At 31.4% G+C, this 25,105-nt stretch overlaps 2 protein-coding genes across 2 annotated transcripts; both read right to left on the bottom strand.

Moving 5' to 3' along the window:
* Window positions 1-2,955: 2,955 nt before the first annotated feature.
* On the bottom strand, window positions 2,956-8,736 carry LOC107930599 (QWRF motif-containing protein 2). Its single transcript, XM_016862268.2, has 6 exons — window positions 7,016-8,736; window positions 5,472-5,591; window positions 5,103-5,219; window positions 4,887-4,976; window positions 3,567-3,674; window positions 2,956-3,486 (listed from the first exon to the last, which is right to left on the bottom strand). Exons 1-6 carry the CDS (start codon window positions 8,372-8,374, stop codon window positions 3,421-3,423), a joined length of 1,860 nt encoding a protein of 619 aa, XP_016717757.2. The 5' UTR covers window positions 8,375-8,736; the 3' UTR covers window positions 2,956-3,420.
* Window positions 8,737-19,949: 11,213 nt separating this feature from the next.
* LOC107930538 (uncharacterized) lies at window positions 19,950-21,905 on the bottom strand. The gene is made up of 3 exons (XM_016862206.2): window positions 21,320-21,905; window positions 20,306-20,367; window positions 19,950-20,223 (listed from the first exon to the last, which is right to left on the bottom strand). The coding sequence occupies exons 1-3, from the start codon at window positions 21,405-21,407 to the stop codon at window positions 20,041-20,043; spliced, it is 333 nt and encodes a 110-aa protein (XP_016717695.2). The 5' UTR covers window positions 21,408-21,905; the 3' UTR covers window positions 19,950-20,040.
* Between the last annotated feature and the right edge of the window lie 3,200 nt (window positions 21,906-25,105).

Here is a 25,105-nt window from a genome sequence, read left to right as displayed (position 1 = left end):
GATATTTTTCATTTTGAGAGAGGGCAAAGCATAATTTTCTCCTATATTAATTTATAATTTGATAATTTATAGAGGAATTAGAATTATAATTTTTTTTTAATTTTGGGGGCCAGGGCCAGGGCTGTTGCAGCCTTACCTGACCCCATTGTATTTTTTTTATAAATTTGTTACATAAAATTTTCACTCATATTGTAGATGTTTCATAATCTAATTTCTACGATATGTTATTAGTTAGTCTAAAAATAAAATTGTTAACTATTCCTGTTAAAATATTGACTTAAAATTGTTACACTGACATCTCATCTAAAACAAAAAGAATCGGAAGTTCAATAAAAGAAAAACCCCATCAATATTTTGACGAGAGTAATTAATGGTGTTAACAAATTGAATTAGCTAATAATAGTATAGAAACGGAAAGATCAAATCATTCTAAAGTATAGGGATTAAATCATAAATATAAGCAAAATAGAAGGATCAAAATTAAAATTTGACTTTTCATTATTATTTAAATTGTTAGAAGAGAAAAGTGGTGATTGAGAGGAAAAAGCAAAAAAGCTTATTTGTTCGATTCCATCGCTTCGCCGCGTCTATTTGCATATGCTGTGGATCCCACTCACCATTTTTGTTGAACTTCATTCACTCACATTTCGGATTTTGGATTGGATTGAATAGAATTGAATATTAGAGTACTTTATTCGTTATTTTGGCATTATTCAAATTACATCACCAAAGTCTGTAAAGCATGCCTCTCGTTGTCCACAATTCAGACATAAATTAAGGGGAAAAAAAAGTGAAATAAAGAAAGATGAAGTACTCATGAGAATTGATTCGGATGGTAAAAAAAAAAGTTGGGTTTTTTTTTTTAAGCATCAAATATAGGAGGACTTATACAAGCTTCGATTGTTGGTAGATTTCAATATATATGTATTAACGATCATGAAAGTTAGAGGTTATACTTAAAAGCTTGACTTGAACCAGTTTTAATCATTGGATTTTGTCTATTGATGGTAACATGAATTATTTTTATAATAAAAATATATCGTGCATAAGATTTATTATACAATGAGACTTGCCTAATAGATCACCATCAAAGGGGACATTTGATTTGGAGTCCATGCCTAACAAGCTCACGATCAATGCCTTAAACCTTCAACTTGTTCCGTGAAAACTTAATTCTTTTTTTTTTTTTAAAGACAAAAGGAGAAACACTAGGGATGGAAAAATGCACAAAAGGTGCGAGAAGAATAAGAGTGAAGCAAAAATAAAGGTGAAAAAAGTTCACTTTTTTCATTTACTAGAGCTTGGTTCTTGTGAAATTGGCTAATTGTAAGCAAAATAGGGTTTTCATCTTTTCTTTCGTGATTTGACTACCTAGTCGATACCGCTCATCCTTCCCCCACTCCCGTCATTATCCTCTTCTTCATCCTACTCGTCATGCATTCTCCCATCTTCATATTTGTTGATAGGATACTAATTTTTGGCTCTAATCTCACATTAGTTTGTTTCATCATGGTAAAGTATTTAGTAAGATCCACTTAAATTGCTAATTGTCTTGTAGTTCTAATTTGTCAACCTTCAGATTTTTTCCTCCAAAGTTGTGCCTATGGGCTCTTTGATTAGAGGTGAAACTTAAATTGCTATAATTAATATTTTGTAGGTAAAAAATATTATAAAAGTTTTTATACTAAGAATTAAATTGCATTTTATCTCTTTTACTTAAAAAATAAATAAATTAGTCCATGTTAGCTCTTTAATTTAATGTATAAAAAATAATTTGTCATTTTTTGAATAAATAGAACAAAATGTAATATAATTTTTTGAACATATTTTGTAACCTCTTCTTTGTACGAAGAATAATTTTTTTTATTATAAGAAGAGCTTGGTGAAAGCAACATTATTCATAGTTAAAATGTTGATGTAAATTTGATGGTATAGTTTCAAAGCATCTGAAATAAATTAAATTTGTGAACATCAAAATGGCACTCTAATCTTATCATTTAGTATTGCGCTTGAAAATTGAAGGAAGAAAAATAAAGGGGATCTTTTTGGTGTCTTCTCAATGTTTGGAATATAGAAGTCAAATCAAGGGTTTTCTTTTTTCATTGCTTAACTAATCAAATATCATCAACTTCTCCTTATTTTATACTCTATTTTTTTTTATTTCAATTTTACAATTTCATCTTGTAATAATTTTTTTTAACACTACTTGTACAATAATAAAAAAATACACTATCAAAGTACCAAATATTTACTCGAAAAGTTCATCTATTATTTTTGATTATAGAGTTACAAAATTCCTCCCTCAATGTACAAACTAATAATATTTTTTTTATTGCTATATTTTAAGAGTATATGTCACTATTTCAAACTTGATTGTAGAATTTAAAATTACCAGAGACAAAATATAAAATATTTTTACATTATTTGGAACTTTTTTTAATTAATCCATAAATTTAGTAATTGTTTTCGTATTGAAACTTGAATTAAGTAATTGTTCCCGCATTAAAGCTTGAATTGTTTTTTTTTTTTAAGTTAGTCACTGAACTTAACAATTGTCCCTATATTGAGAACTAAACTTAGCAATTATTTCCAAGTTGGGCATGAACTTTAAGGCTTTTCAAAGAAATATTAGGAACTAAATTAGATCAAAAAAAAATCAAGCCCCAAGTTGAAATAATTACCAAGCTTAAGGACTTACTTAGACAAAAAAAAATTTAAGGCTAATAAAAAAATAATTACCAAGTTCAGGGACTAAGAAAAAGAAAGTTCTTAGTAGTTGTTAAATTCAAAACTTAAAAATTGATTTAAAACCTGCTTGTAGTGGTTATGTAAAATACTAACCATTACTTTTTTATACTAACCCTAAACCCAACTTTATATACATATGCTTAAATGTATATATACACATATATATCATATTTGTAGCAAAGCAAAGCATTAGAAGGGAAGTTGGGGTCCGTTACACAGTTACATGTAATTTTCATTCTAATCAAAATACACAAGATTACACAATCACTCATTATATGAACACAAACAAACAAACAAAAACCAAAAGCTTAAAACCTAAGGAACCCCCCATTGACTAAAGTTGGAAAGCCATCATTTTATACATATTTATATGCTTTTCCTATAAAAAAAAAAGGAAAGAAAAGAAATACCTGTAAAACTATCTAACTTCACAATCAGAACACATTTTTCCTTAACCTACGCCACTAAATTACACATAACCATGAATTTTTCATGTATTAAACAAAGACCAAATCATCACTCTCATGCATATAAAACTCAATCCGTTGAATTGGAAAGTTATTATTGTTACCCATTTTTTTTTTCCTGCTGATGAAATGGAGATGGGGGAGAGGTTGATGTCAGGTTAGTATTAGGGAGGAGTGAAATCACATGAGCTTTACAATTTTGTCGTCAAGGCAAGCCGGAAGGTATGTGATTTAGTTGTAAGACGTGTGTTTTCAGGCTACATTCTTTCACCTGGTTATTAGCAAAATTAGCATAAAAACGAGTTATATGCTGTGATTTTTGTAATAAAACCGGACAAAGACTATACTTACCTGCATGGCAGCAATTGCCAACAGAAGATCTTTGCACTGGTTAAGTAAAGCAAACTCGTTTGCACTTAAATTTCCAAGTTCAGCCAGCAAAGAGTTGAGTTTTGCAACCTAACAACCAAAAATAAAGAGACGAATTAGGAGTATAAAAGAAAAGAGCCAAATCGATATTGCTACTAAAATCGATATTGTCACTTCCAATACAGGTTTGAATAAGTACACAGAAAACCAATAAAACTAACATAGAATTGAAACAATTGCAAAACTTCACTCTTCGAGTATCATAAAGAATTTTACAGCAGCCACCACCAATCCACTTGACTCAAAAGTTCACGTGTAAGAGAACAAGCTCTAAGATTTAAGCTTATACCAAAGGCCAAACTTTGACAAGTGGTATAGTCAAGGGAAGTAGCAAAATATTCTATATACGGTAGAAACAAGTGTTATAATATGTTGATGAAGGATGCATCAAAATTATGAAACGAGGAAACAACTAGCAGGATAGACTGATAACCGGATGACTTCCTGTAGTATGGATGATCATTTTCATTTCACTGGGTCATTAATCAGCCAAATATGCCGGGCAACCATAGTATAAACCCATAATTCAACAAGATTAGGAGCCAAACTAGGGCCACAAGACATAAACAGATTTGTACAGAAGGAGTCACAAGATCATCATTCATTCATTCTTCTTCTATCATCGATAGTTTTTAAAAGATGTTTATCCTTAACTGTAAGAAATCTCTATACTTAGCATAACACCCAATGAAGAAAAATAATTAGTTAATAGAAGAGACTCAACCTTCGTATCTTTTTCCAAGAAAAAAAGGGGTCAGACAGATATGCATTAATTTTCATTTCACTGGGTCATTAATCAGCCAAATATGCCGGGCAACCATAGTATAAACCCATAATTCAACAAGATTAGGAGCCAAACTAGGGCCACAAGACATAAACAGATTTGTACAGAAGGAGTCACAAGATCATCATTCATTCATTCTTCTTTCTATCATCGATAGTTTTTAAAAGATGTTTATCCTTAACTGTAAGAAATCTCTATACTTAGCATAACACCCAATGAAGAAAAATAATTAGTTAATAGAAGAGACTCAACCTTCGTATCTTTTTCCAAGAAAAAAAGGGGTCAGACAGATATGCATTAATTTTTTCAGGTTGCAGCTTATCTAAATCTAGTACTTAGGAAAATAAAAGGTTTGCACACAGAATAGGGGCAAAGGAAAATTCAAAGCTTGCGAATAAAATAGAAAAAGAAGGGAGGGTGGAGGGTAGGGGATGATGAAAAAGAAAAGAAAGGAATACCCTTGATAACAAAGAGCATATTGAGGATGCCATAGCCTGCATTACATCAACTGCTGAACAAATAGCATCCTTCAATTTCTGGACATCAGCCTAAACAAATGAAGAGACAAGAAAGGTATTTCTTTTAGGAGCCACGCAAGCCAATGCATTGGAAACTGAGATGCTACAGCTCAAATGAGCCAATGAAATTGAAGAAATTCAGAAGATGGAACTTACCCTCGCCCCAGAAACAACTGGAAGGCGGAACGTGCTAGCCTTCAGAGCTTCAGTAGCCCCAGATAGTGAACTGAAATAATCATGGTCCAAGAGAGCCCATTCGTCCAAAAATATCATCTGCACTCATCGAAGGAAATAATATAATACCATATTAGTCAATAGATGAAAAAGCATTTGATCTCATGAAACTTAAACTTGCAATTCAAATCAGTTCGGAAACTCAAAAGAACATAACTAATGGAAGGGGTAGACAATGAAAAACCAGTGATAATCTGAGTTAAGATCAGCAAAGCAATGAGAAATCATAAAACAATCCAAGAAAACATCAAGTCAACAAAAATAAATGCACAATAGAGTGATGGTTCTTACTTGCCCCTTGAGGATGGAAATCAGCTTCAAGTTTTGCCTCAGCAACTGTAACTCAGTTCTTTTGGCTCTAACAGATTCTCGCAGTTTTGAGGTAGTTGTCAATGCATTATAGAGGCTTTTCTGTTACAAAAGCATGATAACGATTTTTGTCATATGATAAGTAGAATGAAGATAATTACAGACAAACCATATGAAACTTGAGAATCAAAAGGACGGTTAAAACGCAGTGCTGTACGCTAACAAACAATGCAAAAAGATAAAAATGAATTTCAATCACATCAACTTAAAATATGAAAAATCACAATGCAACTCTTATTTCCTCTGTTTCTCCTTTCTTGGGCAGCAATATGTCATCAACTATAGCTGTTTCTAAGGCACATATAATTAGAAACTCTGGTTGCCTCCAATTGATCAAATTGTTACCAACTGGTGACTACCCTCTTTGACTCATTCCTAAGCCTATGTCTTCCTCTTAGAAATTTAGCTTTTCTGTCTTTCAATCTTAATTAGAAATCAAAATCTAACGAAACCAATGTCTCTCACATGGCTTGTGCTTTCAGAGCAAAAGGAAAATCGTATGCAAAACGGGCAGTTAGTCTCTTTTCATCCCATCCAATCATCAAGTTCCCCCTTTAATTTTAGATCTTCATCCACTTATCAAAGGCGGCATTATGATACCTTATACATAGCCAAAAAAAGCATTTCGGATGGAAAAGCTGTTCTATGAAGGGATGAAAATTTTGTTTACAAAAGAATTCAAAATGGTGAAACCCAAACATGTTATCATCCAGCACTTCACCACTGCTTCAGCTTCTCTCCCCTCAATATGATCAGTCACATTTTAAGCCACAAAACAGCTATTAAAAGCTTCCCGCATACAATAACAGAACAGCTTCTGTGCCATTTAAAGCAATATAATCAATCAAGATCCAAAACCGAATAACCTAAAAACCAGAATGCCAAGCTCTCTCAAGCAGAAGTGACCTAGAGAATTCCAGTTCTACCAAGAATATAACTGCCTGTGTTTGCACCATACAATATAATTTAGCCACAATTTGTTTGTTAACTTTCTTGAGTTTTTGATGAAAAGTTCTGAATTCTGAAATTCTAAAATGTCGGTGCAAAATTTATTAGCCAGGCCATGTTCATAGAAATTTAACATAACAAAATCCATGATAAAGAACTTGCAATATTGTCAAAAAGAAAGGCACTCTAGGCACTAAAACGCTACATTGCCCGAGGAAAGATCTAAGGCACTTTGTTGAGACTCCCATAAAAAAATTCACATGCAAATTTGACAATTTTTTCACCTGTCACCTAACAAAAAGGCATGTCTTCTAGCACCAGACGTTCAAATGCGTTTGTTCAAAAAGATCTATGACGTTTTGCTGAACCTCCCATAACACAAATCCTAGTTATAATCCTTTACCGGTAAAGGTATGCTACCATTTCCAAAGAGTGGTATAGTAAGGCATGCAAAATTGAAGCATGGTACCATAAATCAAGCAACTATAATGGCCCAACGCAAGAAGAGAGAGCCATACCTCTGCGTTAGACCTCTGGGAAGACAAAACAGCATCTGCTCTAGCATTAACAAATCGCCACTGCAACAACCGATTATAAAGTAGCCTCAGCAAATGAGCATTCGAAACCTTGTTCTCCCCAATCTTACCCATCTTAATAACATCACCAGAAAAGCTCAAAATCGACGGCGTATTTATGAAACTACCACCCAACCCATTCCTCACTCTAGAGGGACTCATTCCCCTCATAGGAGACGAAGTCAAGGACGCTGCAAGCTTACTCGGTGATGCAGGCCGAACAGGACCACGAATTGGCGATAGCTGTCCTCTGCTGTTCATTACACCTTTCGGGGATGACGAAGGACTATCAATTCTAAACTTATCCGGTGCAATTAGCTTAGACGGTGCCGTATTTTTCCTAGAAACCGGCGAGTCCGAATCGGAGCGGCGTGAACGAGTAGCTGTCTCATGCCAGAACCGAGCCGGGACAATTATCCCCCGTCGCCCACGGTTAACGTCTCCGTTACCGTTACAAGGACTGTCTAGAGCACCTGAAGTACTAGCAGAGGAAACACTTTCAGTATCAGAAGCCGTGTGATCAGATTGAGCCTCAGATCCAACGGCCATTAAATCTCTATTACCGACCATGGAATTTTGTAGTGCCCTAACTACATTGCCGTTAACAGATCCGTTTAATCTCTTCCTCTCGTCGGTGCAATCCACGCTTCTAGCCATGGAGTCCGGTTGCTTTATCCTCGCTGGCCACCGCTCCGTCTTTGAATTCTCCGTTTGAACCGTTCCTTTTACCGCAGTCGTTGTCTCCGCCGGCTTCCGCCTCTCCGGCGTTCCTTTTCTCGTAGCGGTTGGAGATGGAGATGGAGATGGTTTAGCTTTGCTAAACTGATACGAAAACGACTCTCCCTGAAACGAAACGGACAAGCTTCTCGTCGAAGTGAAAAGCAATTTCTGAGCAGCTGATACTTCGCCGTTGCTTTTCCTGTTGTTATCACCGCTCAAATCCGTAGAATTATAAGACCGCGGCGTCACCGCCCGCCTCCGTTCCACTGATTGTGACCTCTTGACAACCGATGGCGTTGTAACAGTAGGAGTCCTCGAAACAGACGGCGACGGACACCTTTTAGTGTAAGCTCCGGAAGACGAAGACGAAGACGAAGACGTGGACGAATTAGACGATGATGACGTGGACAAATAACGGGAAGTAACTTCTCGAAATTTTAGACTTCGTGGAACGATGGCATTGTCGGGGTCGGAAGGTAATAACGGAGGCCGTTGCCGTGGCCGTGGTTGTGGCTGTGACCGTGGCCTTGGTCCTCCCCCGTTCCGTTTAGAGATTACCGTAGCGGATACTGCAGTTACCATATTTGCGTGCACTCACAAAAATTCAATTCTCCCCCAGATTCTTTAATTCTACCCAAACCCTAACCGTATCTATTAAAAGACCTCCCAAAAAATCACTTCCAAAAAAAAAATTTAAAAAGGAAAAATCAGAGATTAGATTAGAGTTAATTAAAACAACTTTCCAGAGATTAATAGATTTTTTTCCTTTTTAAAACCTTTAAAGAACAAATTTTTCGAAAGGAAAACAAATAAAAGAGCCGGAAAAAACGACCGTTGCCGGCGGCGAGAGAGAAAGTGAAAGTGGGGGACTGTTGTGTAGTCGAGATTTGAGAGTATAACGGTCGTACTAGGCATTTTTGTGCTTAGGACGTTGCCATTGAGACTATATGAATAAATATATAATTTATATATTTTTTATTAACTCACAATTTTTAATTTCCCTTTTTTAAAAAAAAATTGACGGAGAGAGAGAGAGAGTACTGTACTCGCGTGAGGAAGTAGCAACGTGTGTAGGTGAGGGTAATTTTGGAATAAGGTTTTACACGTGGAAGTTGGTTTTGGGGGATTAAAATAGGAGTAAAAAGGTAATGAAATCGGATTAAAGGATGGTCGGGGTATAATTATGGTTTTAGTCCTTTTATTATGTTAAAAGTATCATAGAAGTTACTGTATATTAAGAGTCGAATTGTATTTTATCTAGAAAATAGATAAATTAATTTTTATATGTTAGATCAAAAAATCTAGAGGGATTAATTCAGGGTTATTAACAAATAAAACTGAATTTTTTTACATGGAGGGACTAATTTAAGAAATTTGATAATAATATTTCATCACTTATATGGAATCTAAAGATTTTCCCGAACCTATAAATAAGAGAATAATACATTTCAGTGCACTTGAACTCACGTTTTTCTGCACTAACAATAATATCCATGTCAATCAAACTAACACTCAATCAATAATCGAGCTAATTATATTATTAAATAACATCTTAATTTTTTACTACAGAAACTATACTTTCATTAGTCTGACTTACTAATAATATTTTAAAAATTAGAATAAAAAAATTAAATTCCAAATTTTTAATATAATAAAAAATTAAAATTAGACCAACTATTACGTCACGTTTGCATATTTTATTTCTTCGTGACTGTGAAATGTTGGCGGAGACGTTAGGCTTACGCAATAAACCCCATCCAAATTAATAATCAATACAACATTAATTTAGTTGAAAAATTATTAAATTATTATTTTATATATAAAATTAGTTATATTATTATAAATATTTTGTATTCGATTTAATTGTACAGACTTTCGTTTTAAATTAGTCCTTAAACTTTAAATTATTTTAATAATATCTCTAAATTATTGATGTTATGTCAGATAGATTTTTCCATTATTAAAATTGTTAATTTAACTAATAAACAACACGTTGGATGTTATATAACTTAGTTTAAAATGAATTTTTTTTTAAAAATGAATACCGTAAAGATGGATCATTGAAAAATCTTTTCTTTATTTTTTTAAAGTTAGCTACATAAGATTGATGTGTCATTTAATGATTTAAATAACAAAAAGACGTGATTGATATAATATCGATAATTTAAGAATTTAATTAGAATATTATGAAATTTGCGAACCAATTTACAATAAGGATTATAGTTTTAAGATGTTTTGTGCAATTAACTATTTATATTTTTATATAAACTCAATAAAAATTCAATCATTGCGAGATTTTAACAAATTACTTAATAAATTTTAAACATTTAATTTTTATCATTTCAATCAAACATTCATTTAGTTTTTTTTATATAAACTTTTAATAAATATATTTAGAGATTAGAACTCATAACACATTTAGAGAATTTTATGTTTACGTTTTGTGGGTTCTTTGTTTTTGGGTTTTCGGGGTTTAGTTTTTATCTCCATCTTTTGTACTCTTCGTTCTTTTGCCATTATAGTAAAATTATCTTTGCCCGTGGTTTTTTATCCTCTTTGGAGGGGTTTTTCCACGTTAAATTTGTGTGTTCAATTTCTCAATTTATTCTGCTATTTTCTTGTTCGTTACTTAATCGGGTCGAGATCCTAACAAGTGGTATCAGAGCTAGTTCAATTTTCATAAATTAGCCCGTTCAGAGATGGAAGCAACAAGGTTTGAAATTGAGAAGTTCGATGGTGAGACAAATTTCAATCTGTGGCAAGTTCGAATGATGACAATTCTAGCTCAATCCGGTTTGAAAAAGGTTGTTACTGGGAAAAAGCCTGAGAATCTAAATAAAACAGAATGGGAAGAGCTTGATGAAAAGGCTTTGTCTGCAATCCAGTTGTGCCTCGCGAATACGATATTGCAGGAGGTATTGATGGAGAAGACTTCATCCGCCTTGTGGAAAAGGTTAGAAACTCTTTATGCGACTAAGTCTTTGGCTAATCGTTTAGTGTTGAAACAACGTCTATTTACGTTTCGCATGAACAAAGGTGAGCTTCTTAGAGGTCACATCAGTCAATTTACTCTTTTAAATGATTTAAAGAATGTTGAGGTTTATATTGACAATGAAGATCAGGTTATGCTATTATTGTGCTCTTTACCCCCTTCATACAAGTCTTTCAAGGAGACCCTGATTTATGGCAGAGACAAACTCTCGTTCGAAGATGTGAAGGGTCATTTGTTGAGTAGAGACAAACTCGACAATGAGCTTCATTTGGATAGCAAGACAGATAGGCAAGCTTCCGTTTTGGTAGCATCAAAGAAACGAGATAAAAGGTGTCGCTATTGTAAAAAGTTAGGTCATGTCGAAGCAGATTGTTATAAACTGCGAAAAAAAAGCTGCTAAGAGTAACGAGGAAGATGTAGCTGGTGCTAATTTGACCGATGAAAATGGCGATGATTTCTTGTTAGTGTCAACAAGCGATAACACCAAGCTCACGTCCGAGTGGATCTTAGATTCAGGATGTTCTTTCCACATGTGTCCTGATAGAAAATTGTTCTCCACATACAGTTTGATTGAAGGTGGAGTTGTGCGCATGGGAAACGATTCATATAGTAAGGTAAATGGTATTGGTACTATTAAAATTAAGATGCACGATGGGACGATTAAGACACTCTCAGATGTCAGGTATGTACCTGATTTACGAAAGAATCTCATCTCCTTAAGTATTTTAGACTTGAAAGGATGCAAAATCAACATCGAGACGAGAGGCATTAAAGTATTTCATGGAGCTCTCGTTTTGTTAAAAGGTAAAAGAACCGGCAGTCTTTATATTCTAGAAGGTTATACAGTGACCGGTGAAATCGGACTTCCCTCGTCCGTTACGGAGTTGAAGTCAACTTGTTTGGAGCGGAAGCAACTTGGTCATAGGAGGGAAAAATGTATGACTATTTCGTTGAAAAGAGGTTCTCTTTTGGATGCAGGTTTTGAAAAGTTAGGGCACTGTGTTCGTGAAAATCAGACCCGGGTTAGTTTTAATTTGGCAGTGTACAAGTCGAAGGCTAGAAGTCTTCCAGTTTCTAAGCACAAATTCGACTCAGTTAATTCCCTGTATAGTTCAAGATAGGCTTGTGGCGGGCTTTGGCAAAAATGGCGTTGTGGAAATATGAGTCAAGGTGGAGATTTGTTAAATATGACTCCTATTTTCAGTCAAATTTGAAAAATAACATTTATGTTAAACTCTGTTTACCTATTTCAATCAAATACTGATTAGTTTAGATTATCTTATTATTATTTGATCTATGAATTTAGCCTATAAATAGGCTCTTTTACAACCTTAGAAAACACACCCATTAGATATTAGAACTCATAACACATTTAGAGAATTTTGTATTTACGTTTTGTGGGTTCTTTGTTTTCGGGTTTTCGGGGTTTAGTTTTTATCTCCATCTTTTGTACTCTTCGTTCTTTTGCCATTGTAGTAAAATTATCTTTGCCCGTGGTTTTTTATCCTCTTTGGAGGGGTTTTTCCACGTTAAATTTGTGTGTTCAATTTCTCAATTTATTCCGCTATTTTCTTGTTCATTACTTAATCGAGTCAAGATCCTAACTTAAATAGTTTTAGATATTCGTATAATATATATAGATACATATAGAAAATAAATTAGAGATAATTTAATGATTTAAAAAAATCATTCAACTTTATCTATGCTTTTTTGAATGTATCTTGTTTGATCATATCAATCCTAATAAATCATTAATGACCAAATAACACTTTTAAAGTATTAATTTTTGTGAAGTCTCTTTTAAACCTTTGAGTTGTACTTAAAAAAAAATTATTTTCTTATTTTCTTATTTTATTTTGATGCAAATTAAAATTGATTGAAATGTAATAAAAATGTAGATTAGTTTATTAGCATAATTTTTTTTTCATATTCGATAATATTATAGTTGTGTAAAATAAAATAAAATAGAGAGGTAAAATAGGGGATCTATGAGGGCGAAAGAGCATGCCGCACAAGTTAAATCTGTATAGAATTATACTTCTCCTATTAAATATTTATTATAACAGAGTTATTTAACACTTAAAATAGGTGCATTCGAACTCCTTTTGTATTATTTGTTTTCCAACATTAGTGAATTTTTCTTCCTCTCCTTGTGGGTTTTCTCGATAAGGGTTTTTTAAGTAAAATCTTTTTGTTCTTTTTTTTTACTGCTTTATAATAATTTCTATTACCATTATTGACGTTAAGTATAACAGATAATTACATTAGGTTTTAACTGAATTAACAATTAAGTCAAAATTTTAAATTGAGAGTAAAGTTTTCAGTGTGATGTTTACTATATTTATAAAACTTGAATCTATTTTTTCTAGATTGTCCCCTTCTAACAGTGTCATCTCTAATATTTGAACTTGCGGTCTCCTTTGAGAATGCAATGTCTTTTATTATTACATCCAACCAGGAGTGAAGCCAAAAAAAAAATTAGGGGTTGAATTAAGTTATAATTTTTGATAAGCCTTAACATGAAATTTCACCATTGTATTAATTAATATCTTTATAATTTTTTAAATAACTAAATTAAAATCTTAACATTTTTTAGAGGTCAAAATGTAATGTTACCATTATTAATTTATGATTTTATACACTTTAAAGAGAAAAAAAAATGTAAATTTTCAATTTTAAGAGGGTCAGAATTCTTACTTGCCCTCTCCCGTCACCCATGCACTCAATACTTATTGATACATAACTCAGATCTTAATCTTTGTTTAAATGACATAAAACTCTTCACTAGATTTAATCCAACAAATATTTTTTACATTAGATCAAGTTCGTAACACATTTAGGATAGGTTTGGGCAGGTGGTATGTTTAATCCAACAAATATTTTTTACATTAGATCAAGTTCGTAACACATTTAGGATAGGTTTGGGCAGGTGGTATGTTTACTTGTAATTAGTGTAAAAACAACGGTGATAGTGAAATTAGATACTTTAGCAATACCGTAACGTGAGACGAAAATAAACTAAGGCTATCGTATCATACCCAACCATCTATCTAAACCCACCCTTAACCAATTAACTCAGTTGTTTTTTTCTCCCGTGGTCCTAAAGTTTTTATGTTTATGCATCACTCAAAGAATCTACCATGAAAAACAAATTTGATTCGATGAACTACATACAAAAAGGAAAATTAAAGAGAGCACCCCCCCCCTCCAAAATCAGAACCATATTTTTGAGACACCTACACATGCTTCTATGCTCTCAATGTTACAAATTCCATTATAGGACCACCCACCACCCCTCAAAACACACTTTCCTTCTCTAGCACTCAATTTCCTAAACATATATCACTTTTCTAAGGTTATTGTCACCCCAAAAAAAAAATAGTGAGGTGGGTTTTTTTTAAAAATATATATATTAATCTATTGAGTTAAAAAATAGTGCTTTTTTATCTTATTGACATCAGCTCAATTGATATGAACATTGTTGTCTATACAAGAGGATGTAAGTTTGAGTGGCTGAAACGCGTGACCCTCTTATTTATGAGTTGAGGAGAAATTATGGGTAGTTTTAAATATTATATTAAAAAGAATAAATATGATCAGAACGTATAATGAAATTGTTAAAAAATATATATAAACAAATTAATGTTTTTTTGTAAAAACGAAAAGTTATAATAAATGGATTGATTATTCTTTTTAACGACTAATTAGTCACTTCAAACAAATTATTCATTAAGTAATGGGGAGTAACTAATAATTATGCAATATGATAGACAAAAGAAATTTCTTTAGCAAACATTACTCATGACTAAGCAATCATTCTTCCAATAAGATATTGATGTCTAATTTAGTTTGAATGATATGAAATTTAAGTTTTATTTGCGTAAATTATATATAAATAAATCTATTAAATTTAATTGAGTTAATTATTTAAATAAATGCTTGTAATAATTGATTGTAATGATGTAGTCGTAAATCATAAGTTGATATATAAGCACTGTTGCATTGGTAATGCAAAATGGAAAGAAGAGAAGGGCTAAAAAAATTGCCCCCACTTCACAACATAAAGAAAAGCACAACACCTCATAGGTTATTATGGTTTAAGCCAAAAGCATTGGTCATTTTCTATGATGCTTCGTCCCATACTGTCCATGTCTTTCTCCTTTGCTTTATGATAAATGGATTCTTGCCATTTCCCCTCATTTGTCCCACATCGACCAACTCTCTTTATTTCTCAAGTTTGTAGGATTATAAGGTTTGAAGCAGTGTTATTTGAATTGGACTAAATCAAATGGTTGAATTGTGAATTGATTATGAGATGGAGAAAAAGAAAAATTAAGTTCTAATTTTGGTTTTAGCCCCTCTAAGTATGTTAAAATTCGAGATTTGTTATTTCTATTTTAATTTGGCAACATCGTTAATTGTTGTTAAAGCGATGATGTGTAATTTCATTTTAAAAATAGTCTTGAGTTGAGGTGTAAAATTTTCTTTAGTTAAATATGGCTGATTGGATTTCCACGTAGCTCTAAGTAATTGAATAACAGTAAAAAAAATCACATTATCGCTATAATGATAATAACTCGAAATTATCAATTTGGACATACTAATATTATTATAAAAGCATAATATTAAATTATATCAAATTAAAATATAACGGTTAAATATGTGGTTAGAGGTTAAATCTCTTATCACGAAAAAATAACATATTTTATGCGGGTTGTTTCTCTCTTTAAAGAGCACAATGAATACTCTGATTTTGGCAAACATAATAGGACTAAAATCAAAATTAAACCAAAAGGAGAAAAAAGAAAAGGTAATTGAACCAAATGGATAAACATGGCAGAGAGTACTTCAACTTTTGTGTCAGTTTTAATCAGGGAGTATCAAAATAAAATCCCAAATTTCATACCAAAACCAGACTAGTTTGTCTCTCTGTCTGTCTTTTTGCTTGAAATAGAAGCACAAAATGTTTGAATTTCCCTTTTTCTTTTAAAAAAATTCAGCTATAATTTATTGAAATCCTATTAGATTGAAACCCATAATTGAAGTTAACTCCAATGGTGGTTCAATGATTTAGAAATATTTAAGGACAATCTAACACGACCATTTAACTAAAACATCAGTTAAAACATGATTATAGTTTTTTAACAAATGAAAAGATTTTTGTCGATTGAGTCTTAATTTAATTGATACGGATATTATTTTCAGTACAGAAGGACATAGTTCGAGTGCGTTGAAGCATATTATCCTCTTATTTATGGGTTGAGAGGGGCTATGGGTATATCTAAATATTGTGTAAAAAATAGATATGATCATAATTTATAATGAAATTTTCAGGAAAAAAAACAAATCAAAGGCTGTAAAAGTACCATTAAGGTCTTATACTAAGAGTTAAATTATATTTTGTTCTCTTTTACTTAAAAAATAGACTGATTAGTCTTTGTACGTTAGCTTAAAGAGCAAATTGATCTTTTTTATTAAATATTTCATTCATTTCTATTGTTAAAAACTAATATAGCCAATAGAATAACCATACAGTTATAAATGGCGTGCCACATGTATCTCATTCTGATGTGCAATGATCAGTTTTTAACAGTAGAAATAGATGAAATTTTTAACGGAATAACCAGTTTACTGTTTGATCTAATATATAGGAACTAATTTGTCCATTTTTTAAAAGAGAGTAAAGTGTAATATAAGGGTTTTGATGGTAGTTTTCCTAGAGGTTTGTTTGGTTTCAAAGAAATTTAGGAAAAAAAAACCACTCTTTCTTGCATTTTAATGGGAAAATTATCAAACATGAATTGAGTAAAGAAAATTTAGACAACGATTGACTGAGACAGCTTATGGGTTTTATTAATAAATGATGAAAACATCCTTGCCTTGAGTATCACTTCATTTTATAATTGGATTTAAAGTAATTAACCTTTTTCTTTTATTTAGATATAATAATAAATTTAATCTTTAGTATTTATAATTTCTATCAATTTGGTCATTATTATTTTAGCTGAATTTAACTTTCAACCTCTTAAAAAAAATCGAATTGTTATTTTTTTAAACGAAAATACTAGCTAAAATATTAAATTTTTAAACATGTTAGCTTGCATTTCAATTCATGTCAACATGAAGTGGCATTTTTATTTTTTTTGAATATTTTTATAATTTTTAAATTATTTGTTTACGTGACATATAATACAAATAATAACATGTCAATATGAAATACATATAACTGTTATGCAGGATGCCACACCAACATTATAAAAAAATTAATATTTTAATTCTATAAAAAACAATTTTACTCTTTTGAAAAATTAATAACAAAATTTAATTAAAAAAATAAGAACCAAATTAATTAAAAAATATATAAATATTAAATACTAAATTTATCGATTTACCTTTTATTTAATCAGTGTTTTCTTAAAAACACCCCCACAAACATGTGGTAGCTGAACATGATTTTTGTTTGGTCCCATTTGCTTTAGTGACTATAATATCTATACTTTCCACACTGAAAGTAAAAACAACAGTCACTTTAGTTTATTTTTCCCGCATTTGAGCTAAATTAATCATATATGTAAAAGAAAATGATAATACATCAAATAGTTCAGCTTTTTTGAAAATTTAAGGAAATAAGTCGTTTTTTAAAAGAGAATGTAAAAGTTTGTCTAGCTGAACGTATTTTTACACACTCCCTTTTAAAACGACCTATTTAACCAATTAGTTTTTTTTTGAGATATTCAATTACTTTAACTAAGAATTTAGATAATATGAAAAGAAAATAGTTAAGGATAATGGAATTAACTTGAGGAAGAAGAAAATAAGTGACTTTTTTGTGTGTTATTGTCAATGAAGCTGGGTGATATATATATATATAAAATACAGTTAGGTTGTGAAATTTGGTCACCAACTGAAAACCACTTTTCTATTTGTGCTGGTTAGCTTTAGGGTCAATGGGGGGTGGGAACCATTATTCTTGTTTCCATCCATGTTTTTGTGCTTGTTTTGTGGTAGTTTTGCCTGCTACTGGCTCAAAGGGCACAACTCATTGTGATACTCAAAGCATACACCAGGCAAAAAACTATCTAAAATCAATGGTTTATTATTTAAAGATTTATATTTAATACATATTCGGTGTATGATTTTATATATCGGTGATTAATGTATAATCATACGTGTTAAAAGTTTAGTTTGTGAAATTATAGTTTATTATGATAATTGAGTTACTGGAACGTGAGATTACTTAATTATGTGACATTATTAGAATTGATAATAGGTTAGGTTGAGGTAAAATTTTAGGCCCCAGCCTGAAAAACGAGTCTAAAATTTTGTCAAAATTCGCCTTAGATAAAAATTTTAAAACCCGAGCTCGACTTGGCTCGTCAGTATTAACTTTTTATATAAAAATAAAATCAAAAAATATAATACACCAAATACATTAAAAACATTAGAATAAATATTTTTCAACAAATTGAAAATAAATTTTAAAAAAGTCTTTATAATTATATAACTCTAAGGTGCAACTTAGCAAGTAAATACTTCTAAAATAATTGCAGAATTAACAATAAAACAAGAGTTATACAATATCCAAACACTAACAACAAAATAGTAGCAATATAATAGTAAAACAGTAGCAAAACAGCGTGAAATCAATGGCAAAACAATATTTTATCTTTTTGCAAATTTGGGTCGGATCAAAAAAAAACTTACCCTAGGTCAAACTCGTTTAAAAAACAGACATTATTTTTTTTGTTAAAATCTATTTTTCGAGCCTATATTTTATTAAACTTACCCAAGCCTTTCCACTTTTCAGACTGTATATTACCCTATTTGGTACATTTAGTCGGAATTAAAGAATTTATTGTTTGATTGATCAACTTGGAGAATATATTAAATAAGGAGAGAATTTGATTTATTAATTATTATTTTATTTTATTTTTATTTAAGTTAGATGAATGGAAGTCATTAGAAATAGGTATAAAATTGTAAAAAAAATATCACATAACCAATAAAATGTAAAATTAACTAAAACAATGGTATTAAATTATATTTCGAAATTTAACATTGTTAAAAATCTAAAATTATTGACTTAAAATAATATTCTAAATGAAATCTTATGCCAGAATATCACATTAACTCGAAAATAAAGCTACAAGCTGACAATTTATTAAATAAAAATCCAATATTTAAAGTGTTAGAGCATGGGATGTCACAGTGTTTCTCAATGATTGTATTCGATGCCTCTGCCACTAGTTGAAATTTTGATAAATTTTCATCATTCATTGTATTTTCTAGAGCCTGTCCAGAGAGGAAAATTTCTACGGTCCCTGTAAAATTACCCCAAGATTTTACCAGTTGAAAACCAGTTACCATCCTTTTTACTTTTTACCTTGTCCGAGAAATAAAAACAAGAAAAAAAAAAGAAGAGAAAGTTTGCATGGTAAAGAAAGTGACATCAAGTAATACAAAATACTAACATGGGTTCATGATTTTATGTAATGATTGCATTCAATACTTTTAATTGCTTAGATGCATTTGCATAAGTTTATGAAGCAAAAGAGTAGGTTTTGTCCTTAAAAAAAACAGAACATTCAAAGTAAAACATTATGATAGTTAAAGAATATAGTTCGAAGTACATATGAACACTATTTAGTAAAGCTTAATAAAAAAACCAGACAAAAAAGTACTATAAGGAATAGTTCTATTGTTAAAATTGATTTATGTGCATAAGCATGAGGCACACGTAAAATATACCATGTATATTCATAAGCCTTGTTTATTTTTAATTGTAGAAAAGGATGAAATTTTGAACTGGAAACATTCATAGTAATTTTACTGAAATATCTTTAGTGAAGGACATATTGGTGCATTTATCATGATGGGGTCTTATTGTTACAACAAAGAGACAATATTTCATTTTCAAAGCTATGCTGATAATGGCACATTGATAGCTAGTAAGAGATGACACCAAGCAGACAAGTAGCACAGATGTCAATTGTTTGTTATTCTGTAAGAAATGGAAGATAAACATTTGATCTCTCAAGTTGTCTTTGACCAAGCACCAAATTGGGGGAGTGGCATCAGTTAGTAGATGTTAAAACACTGTTTTTCTATTGTCTTGTTATTGTTAGTTGGATATGATAATTATGAGCAATGAGAACACAAAAACACTTAGAAAAACATATAAATAAGGTTGTTATTTCATGACAAAACACATTCATACATAAGCAACTTGAAGTTATAGTCTGGATTTAGATGATGGCTAAGTGGAACCATTATCACTTTTGGGATGATTTGGTGGCGAGGGTGGTTTTGGTATGTATGGATTAAGGGGAGTACCATGCTCAATAGGACCAGGCTTTATTGATGCCTTTGAGCTCGGAACCGGATCAATACGATGCCTGTAATCTTCTAGGTCTACAGCGGTCGGATCATAGCCATTCCCCTGCAATTCCAGAAGGAAAAACATGTCTCAAAAAGAACAAAAGTTCTACACTTGATATTTTGGACATGTAGTGAATGTGTACCTTCAGCTTCCTACTTGCTCTTGTTACACTCATAACATCACCATTTTGGGTAAACTCCATATCTGAAAAGAGATTTAACAAGCTGGTAACTACTAACACATATAGAATCAGTGGTTCCTACAATAATATATACATGCATATTTTTGAGGGGCCAATCTTGGACTCTTAACAAATGTATTGTTCTCAAGATGTCTATGCTTGATTTTAGCTCTGGGTTTTTATCTCCTAACTTCGTGAAGAGCCCTTGATAGGATCATGGAGTTTAGTTAAACCCTGATCCACCAAGAAAATGTTTAGCATTTTGGCCTTGATGGGTTCTAACCCATGCCCTTATATGGCATTGGTAAGGGGCATGAGTTCAAACCCCTAAGGCCGAAATGCTAAAACATTCTCTTGATGGATTAAGTACTTCCGATCAAATTTTATAACCCTTTTGGGTTCTCTTCGAAGTTGAGAGACAAAACTCAAAACTAAAATTGAACATAGACACCCCAAGTATAATAACCCACTGTCTGAAAGTCCAATCAGCTATTCAAGGGATCACACTTCAAAAACTTAGAGCCAATCCCCTCAACACATATATAGATTCCTACGATAATATATACATACATGTAAGATGAACCATAGTAAGAACATTATGAAGGATGAAACACTGTCGGCAGATTAATTGAAACAAAACTACATATTTTTGTCATGAAAATGGACAAATACGGGAGGTCAAAACAGATTTCATAATCATGAATTTGAGACAGTTGACTGAAATTATTGGCATATACAACAAGACAAGAAGAAACAGGATTCTGTTTTAAGGTCACTTTCAGCAAATTGGGAAGCACCCCATGTTCAGCTATATCAGAAAGTTCATAGAACACTCTAGGTTCAATAAAACCAAATCAAAATCAAAGTTAGGGACTGATTTTGATAATATTATCAACCAAATCATAAGTGATAAAAAGACATAAACACTGACATTTTCAAACTAAATATAATAACAAAAGTTTTAAAGACATTTACTAGGGAAAGAAGAGCCGTTGAAGAAGATAAAGACAAGCAAAGCAGTGGCAACCAGAAAGCAGCAAACCCAAATCTCAGAAACCTTCATAATGATAATAAAAAAAAAAAGAAGTGTGTAATTTTGTGTTTTTTGCAATTACACCCCCCTCTGAGAAAAACCTATCAAAATTCAGCCCATTTTAAAACTAAAAAAGGAAATGAGTGGAGATAAGGAGTAGGGGGCTTAGGGGGTGGGCGAATAGTGTTTAGTGCCTACGAATAGCCGATGCTATGGCTTTTAAGACATGTAGATAGAACGTATTAAATATTGTGGAAGGGTTTTAATGGAGGGGTAACTGAAGTAATAAAAGAAAGCATGTGAATTTTCATTGTAGGGTGTATAACGGGAGTAGGGGGATAGAGAGAAGGAGAGTAATTGCCATTGATATAAACAATGGTGGTTGTTGTTGCAGAGATGAACGGATGGATGAATGAAGGGGGAATTTAATGCAGCAAAAAGATGAGAGTGTGTGTGTGGTGGAATGCGAGCCGTTGGGGCACGTTTTGAGAGTATGGTAATGGAACATCTCTTTAAGCTCTTTGTTTTGTGACAATTGCCATGCACTTACTTTGCCTTTTTCTTTTATTTTTAAACTATTTTTCTCGCGTATTTGGATGAATTTAATTGTGAATCTACCACGTATCACAATAATATTAATCATTAGTGTCATATAAACGTATTTTAACAGAATTAATTAAGTACATACAAAAATATTAAATTAATTTACAGTTTTTAAGTTTAGATATCTATCGAAAATAACCAATCTAATTGATATCTAGAGTTGTAATGACAATAAAGGGTTTGTAGCTCATATCATAAGGTAGGGTGCTTGTTTTGCATGTGAAAGGTGATTCCCCACACCTTCAATTTGCAAATATAAATTTTTAACCCTCATGTTTTTAGTGAAACATTTGTTGTTTGGACCATGGAATAAGCCCATCCAATTGGCTGAAAAATATTGGGTTTTTAACTTTTAAACCCATTAAAAAAATCAGTTTGGGTGTTGCTAACCTCATATAAGTTTAATCATCATCAATGCTTTTGAACCTTTGATGAGTTTTAATTATTTGGGTTTAGGTAAATTGAAAGTTTGGATTGAATAGATTTAAGTTACTGTTTTTATGGATAAACCTATTTGGGTCCCATTTGTATTTGGATTATAATCGATCAAGTTTTAAGATTTTGATTAAAATTGATGAGTATCAGAATTTTTTTTTGTCATTTAATTATGAAAAGATACAAAATGGTCACTCAATTATTTAATTTTTTGTTACCAGCTGTTAAATTATTAACGGGAAGATAACTTGACAACTTTTAAAATTGACAGAATTGTAATTTTAACCCTCAACATTTATACATTATATCAGTTTAATCTTCATTCCAAAAGAATTAACTCTCAACATTTACATATTGTGTAATTTGGTCTCTCTCTCTTTTTTTTTGAGTTTTACTTTTTCTTTTCTTTTTCTTTTTTTGTGACATTGAAGGTTAATTTTAAGAGAATGAGAAAATGTAAAAATTATTATCTTGGAGTTTTCGGGTGTTTTAATTTTTGGTATATTTTCAATCAAATTTAGTTGATAGAATTGTTTTTTTTTTAGCATTTTAGGTGAAAGGTAAACGTTGATGGTTAAGTATTTTAGAATAAAAACCAAATTGACATAATGTATAAATTTTGAGGGTTAAAGTTATTGTTATCATGTCATCTTTCCATCACCCATTTAACGGCTGGTGACCAAAAAAGAAAAAAAAAATCAAATAGTAAGGTGACCATTTGTAACTTTTTATAATTGGGTAACTAAAACAAAAAATTTACAATAATTAGATGACTACAAGTGTAGTTTATCCAAACTAAAAACTATAGTTTTAAGTTCTGATTTGAAATGGTTGACACTAGAAGCGGGTGTAGCTCATATGATAGAGTGCTTTCTTTGTGAGAGGCATAGGGTTCAATTCCCTGCACCTCCAAGATTAAGTTATTTCTCTCCTCTCATTATTTTAATTTGAAAGAATTGGTTTATCCATTAGGATGGAAAAGATCATCTCTTCAATTTTCCACCTAATCAAGTACACCTTTTAAACTGTGGAACTATTTTTCAGCTCTTTGTTTTGTGTCAATTGCCCATGCACTTTGCTTTCATTGTTTCATGCCACCATTTGCTTGCCTTTTAACACTGATTGGAAATACTCAATCTTGTATCTAGAGTTGTAATGGCAATAAAAGGGGGTATAGCTCATATGGTAGAGTGCTTGCTTTGCACTATTACGAGGTTACATCTCTTTTAAATCTTGTCGAACAAGGCCCAAGGATAATAAATCCCACCCAATTGGCAAAAAAAAAAAGATTGGCTTTTTTAAACCCATAATTATTTTTTACTTTTAGTTTGGGCATTATACTAATCTCGTTTTAATATTGTTTATGACTTTAATCATCATGACATACTTTGTTTAGCCATTGTGGAAACGGTTGAAATGAACAGTTGATAATTTTTTAGAAAATAGATTATTGAATGGAAATAATATGCAGTTCAGTGTTTTTATGTATATGAAGTTTTAACTCAATAAGTAAATTTATTATCTTTCAACTCAATACAAAAAGTGATTCAAGTTCTATCACACGCTAGTATAGCAACCTTACTTTTTTAACCAAAGACCTAAATCACTCACTTCTAACTCTCCTTGAGAACTCAAAATGTGTTTATTCTCTCAAATCCACTCTGAAAAATAGTTCCACAATAAACAAATATGTGCTCTTATTACTCTCTTACAAAGCTTATACAAGTCTTCCAATATATAAGAGTTTTCGAGATTTGCTAACATACTAGAGATAATTACAATCCAATCCCTATTAAACAACAACTAAAATAGCAAGATACAATACTAATAAAGACTAATTTAAAGTGAATTGTTGGGAGATATGTCTTTAATATTATCTCGATCCAATCTCCACAATCCAAGGGATCCGATTGCTTGATTGTTGGTCCGATCTAATCCAATCTTCAAGATGTGTTTCTCCAAATGAATTTTTCTTCATTGGTAGGCTTAAATACTTCCACAATATCAGCATCGATCATAACCCATAAATTTTATTTTAAAAATAGTCAACTTCAAGTATGATAAGTAAATTGTCTTTCGCAGTGATGACCGAAGTAGTCACTGTTATTGGCACATAAATAACCATTTCAAAACCTTACTTTAATAAAAAAACGTAAATTAGAATGCATGTTGAAATATTAAAAGTGAACTAAGGGTAAGATTGTTGATTTATTGGTGCTTGAATTGGGAGTTTAGTAGTACAATTTTTCATTTTATTTTTTCTTCCGTAACGGGTAAAGGGTAGAAGTTATCTAGGAATTGCATCTAGATTTAAAATAATTATGAATGTTTATAATAGCACCTTTTGTTAGATTGGTCCTTTTACTATTTCTTTTTAATCAAATTGGGAAAAAGAATGAATAATTTTAGCGTAAATTATAAAAACAATTACCCAACTATTAGCGTGTTTCTGTTTTGGTTACTTAGTTTTAAATTTTTTTATTTCACTTATTAATGTTATCAAAATTTAATATTTTTTATTGGTATTATAATAAACTTAGCACTCCAATGTTTATAGATTCTATCAATTTAGTCCTAATTCTAAAAAAAAATTAGTCCTCAACTACGCATTCTTTTAATTTAGTTTTACTTCTTAAAAATTCAAAATTAAAAACTTTAAAAAAATAAAAATGATTTAAAAGTTCAATTTT

Source organism: Gossypium hirsutum, chromosome A06 (assembly GCF_007990345.1).
Source record: "Gossypium hirsutum isolate 1008001.06 chromosome A06, Gossypium_hirsutum_v2.1, whole genome shotgun sequence".
Classification (NCBI taxonomy): domain Eukaryota; kingdom Viridiplantae; phylum Streptophyta; class Magnoliopsida; order Malvales; family Malvaceae; genus Gossypium; species Gossypium hirsutum.
Note: the sequence above shows the minus strand (reverse complement) of the source record. Positions and strands in the feature narration are given on the sequence as shown.

Excerpts from the sequence above, each read along its gene's own strand:
- LOC107930599 (XM_016862268.2), bottom strand. The coding sequence starts at position 8,374 with ATGGTAACTGCAGTATCCGCTACGGTAATCTCTAAACGGAACGGGGGA. Across the intron at positions 5,220-5,471 it reads TTTCCATCCTCAAGGGGCAA|ATGATATTTTTGGACGAATG; the intron begins GTAAGAACCATC and ends CGATGAGTGCAG. Across the intron at positions 4,977-5,102 it reads CAGTTGTTTCTGGGGCGAGG|GCTGATGTCCAGAAATTGAA; the intron begins GTAAGTTCCATC and ends TCATTTGTTTAG.
- LOC107930538 (XM_016862206.2), bottom strand. The coding sequence starts at position 21,407 with ATGAAGGTTTCTGAGATTTGGGTTTGCTGCTTTCTGGTTGCCACTGCT. Across the intron at positions 20,368-21,319 it reads CAACGGCTCTTCTTTCCCTA|ATATGGAGTTTACCCAAAAT; the intron begins GTAAATGTCTTT and ends ATCTCTTTTCAG. Across the intron at positions 20,224-20,305 it reads GAGCAAGTAGGAAGCTGAAG|GGGAATGGCTATGATCCGAC; the intron begins GTACACATTCAC and ends CTGGAATTGCAG.